This window comes from Cyprinodon variegatus, unplaced genomic scaffold (assembly GCF_000732505.1).
Source record: "Cyprinodon variegatus isolate N-32 unplaced genomic scaffold, C_variegatus-1.0 Scaffold111, whole genome shotgun sequence".
Classification (NCBI taxonomy): domain Eukaryota; kingdom Metazoa; phylum Chordata; class Actinopteri; order Cyprinodontiformes; family Cyprinodontidae; genus Cyprinodon; species Cyprinodon variegatus.
Genome location: NW_015150564.1, coordinates 994,202 through 997,513, shown reverse-complemented (window position 1 = coordinate 997,513; position 3,312 = coordinate 994,202). Strand labels below are relative to the sequence as shown.

Genomic DNA, 3,312 nt, shown 5'->3' with positions numbered 1-3,312 from the left:
TTTGCATTTTCTCCTGGGGCATTCAAGTCTTGCCACAAGTTCTCATTTAGGTCATTTAGGTTTTCTTAAGGACTGACTTGTATTTAGCTCCAATCCTCTGATTCATTTTCATATTGTTACAGGGAAAGGGAAAAAAAAAACAAAAAAAAACAGCCAACTGCATGGTGTTGCCATCACAAGGTTCCACAATGGTGATGTGCAATTTTAGCTTGTTGCTATTCAATGTTTTGTATGCCGGCCAAAATTACTCACTTATGCAACACTGGATTTCAATTAAGGTGGATCAAAAAATATATTTTTTCTTTTTTCAGATTTTTTATTTTCTTTTATATGAAAAGGCCCAAATAAACAAGAACTTCCTTTAACCTGAAGTTTGGTTGTAATCTGAAAGTTTTGAGTTTTTCAAAGACACTGTACCTGTAACCAACATTCGCCTCCTTCTGTTATGCTCTGTTTGTTCTTCAGAGCTGCACCCATTTCTACTATAAATAATTCACCAGTCTCATTTCAGGTTGAACACAAGGAATCCCAACCTGAAGCTGCAGATCTTTTAATGAAGTGAATCCCTTGATTTTATCCATGGGAGTTATTGAGGTAAACTCAATATGTCTGGACACTGAATACAAACCTCTCCCCTGGGTCACAATCACTGTTTTTTTATTCAATTCTGACCACAATTAAGTTTTGTTTAAAACATGAGAAAAAGAGCCTTACCTTGGCCACCAGCAGCATCAGGCTGGCCCGACCCGCCTCCCTCCACAACAGCTGCCACCTCTGGCACTGAAATGTGGAACTCGATTTTTTTCGGCCCTGCAGGGTTGGGGTTCTCAAACACATCGGAGGGCTGCAGCACCGGAGCACTGAGGGCCACAGAGAAAAAAAAAAAAACTGAGCACGCAGCAAAGCTGGATGATGTATGGTTGCTTTGTAATTTTTTTTTAGTTTTGCTTAATCTGAGATGTTCTGCAGTCAGACAAACATGTGGCCAGGAGATGTATTTATAGTCTGGAAACAAACTCTGTGCTCTGCTCTCCAGGGAAGGAATGTGCAGGTGTGTGAAAATATGGAGCAAGGAGAAGTGGCTGAGCCACACCGGGGGCCGTCTTTAGGAGAAAGACTGATTGTCTGGAGATTTTTGGCCTCGGCTTTAACCGAGCTATGAATGAAGTATCCGGATAAATCTTGTTGGAGGATTGTGACACGCCTGAGTGCTTTCTGTGTACCTCTGAGAGTCTGGTTTGGGAATGTAGAGCAGATCCTTGATCTTTGGCTTCTTTCTTTTTGAAGCCGTTTTTGCTCTCAAGGGTCTCTTGCATGCTTGGTTGACCAGCCCCATCAAACGTACAATCCTCACAAATAAAACAAGCACAAGGGAAAGAATTGACCAACCGGGAAAACAAAACAAGCCTTCTTCATCTAAGGCAAATGAAATGTCTAAACCAACGAGTCTGACTTAGTTCAAGATGATTCGATCCTCACCTCTCTTTATCCTCATCATCCTCACTCTCATATTCTGACTCTTCCTCACTGGCCAGCTCCAACTGCTCCTCTGGTAAAGGTGGATAGTCGGGGGGGAAAGGGGGAGGCATGGGAAAGGGTGGGGCGGGGGGCAAGAGCTCGAACTGCAACAAAAAAAGATGTATGGATTAGCTTCAACTCAAACAGCAGCAGGTCTGGTTTATCAGGAGGAGAAAAAACAAAGAGATGGAGGATTTTTATAGGACCTGGCAGATTCAGATTTATTTGTTCAAGTTCTGTGGTCCAAAATGACATTACATTGAATGAATCATGCATTAAAAATGTTTTACTATTATGCTTTTTTTTGATGATATAACAGCTAACAACATTTTTTAACAATAAATATCAAACAATCTTCAGAATGTTTTTCCCAAATCAGCAGCAGAAGTTTCTCTTCATGTTTTCACTCTTCTCTCCAGTTCATCCCAAACCAGCTCGATGGGGTTTAAGTCTGGAGGCTGTGTCAGCTGCTCCATGTTTTTACAGGTTTACCCATTTTTTTTTCTTTTCTTAGGTGGTTCTGACACAGCTGGCACTTATGTTTGGCGATTACCCCTCGCACTGATTTTGCACCAGGAAGGCAGAGCGGGAATTCTAAATTCAGCTATCCCGAAAAATCTAATAAAAGGCTTAATGACGTAAAAGGGGAATATGCTTCACCAAAGGGGGTGGAACACCCGGTTTTTCATCCGTACAAAGCTAACAAACAAATCTTCAGTTCATCGTTACATATTAATACAGAGCCTGATTTTATATGTGATAAAACATGCTTGAGATCTTCACCTCCTTCTTAATGTTCTATATTCAATCACCTGCTTTTGCATCGGACACAATTTCACTCACAGCCAAGCTGACTGTGTCCCATTATCCTATTATCCTTCTATATCCTATATTATCCTTCCTCTGTTGTTGATTTGTTCATTCCAGCTCTGAAATAACTTGACTGACTTGATGCAGGAACTTTTTTGCCTCATTTTCTTTGTCTTAATGTTTGCTGATCAGGTGAAATGAATCATTTCTGCTCAGGGGAGTGGCGGCCTAATGGTTAGACTGCCACTCTGGGTCCCTGAGCAAAGACCCTTAGCCCCACACTGCTCCCTGGGCACCCAAAAATGGCAGCCGCTGCTCCCCAAGGGGATGAGTTAAATGCAGAGGTAAATTTCTCCAATATGAGGTCAATAAAGGTAAATTATTATTAAAAATCCCAGGTAACGTTGTGCTTCTCATCCTCGTTTTGTCAGGGCTTTGTTTACACTGGCTTGCATTTCCATTATTGCAGTTGGTGTTGATTGTCATCATTTTTGCAGCAACACACCATCTGAAGTATGATACTGTTCAACTGATGCTCACAAGGGTATGGAACCACAATCTGTTCCAGCACTGCTTTTATGTAAACAGAGGTGGTTGTAATGAGTCATAAAAGGTTAAAACACTGGTAGGAATTAGCGCCACAAGCTACAGAACAAATTGTTAACTCATTTTGTATTTCCAGATAAAGGCTCTGAGTTTTTCACTGAAAGTCCCTTTCCTGAAAGGGGATTAGCAAGGAGAAACTCCTGATATCAATGCTGCACATCACCTCCCTTTTGTCCCACAGAGCTGGCCTTATTGTTGAAAGCTCACAGTTCCGGGATATGTCGAAAATCTTAGCTTGTGATTTGAGCTCAGAGGTGACCTGGTTAAAGATGGGAATCATTTGTGAAAAAAAGACTTTAAATCATCTGTTCTGGTTTTGTCATCATTCCAAAGTATTTTGGCAACACTTTTGTACTTTTATTGTGTCAAAAATATCAA

General features: G+C 41.0%; 1 protein-coding gene across 2 annotated transcripts in view; it reads right to left on the bottom strand.

Annotated features, from left to right (window-relative positions):
- Positions 1-3,312, bottom strand: part of rnpc3 (RNA binding region (RNP1, RRM) containing 3) — a 25,455-nt gene that overhangs the window by 9,210 nt on the left and 12,933 nt on the right. For both annotated transcript variants that reach the window (XM_015374970.1, XM_015374971.1), the window contains exons 8-10: positions 1,480-1,622; positions 1,224-1,349; positions 715-860 (exon numbers count right to left, since the gene is read on the bottom strand). In XM_015374970.1, coding sequence (XP_015230456.1) covers positions 715-860; positions 1,224-1,349; positions 1,480-1,622 — 415 coding nt within the window. The remainder of the gene's footprint in view (positions 1-714; positions 861-1,223; positions 1,350-1,479; positions 1,623-3,312) is intronic.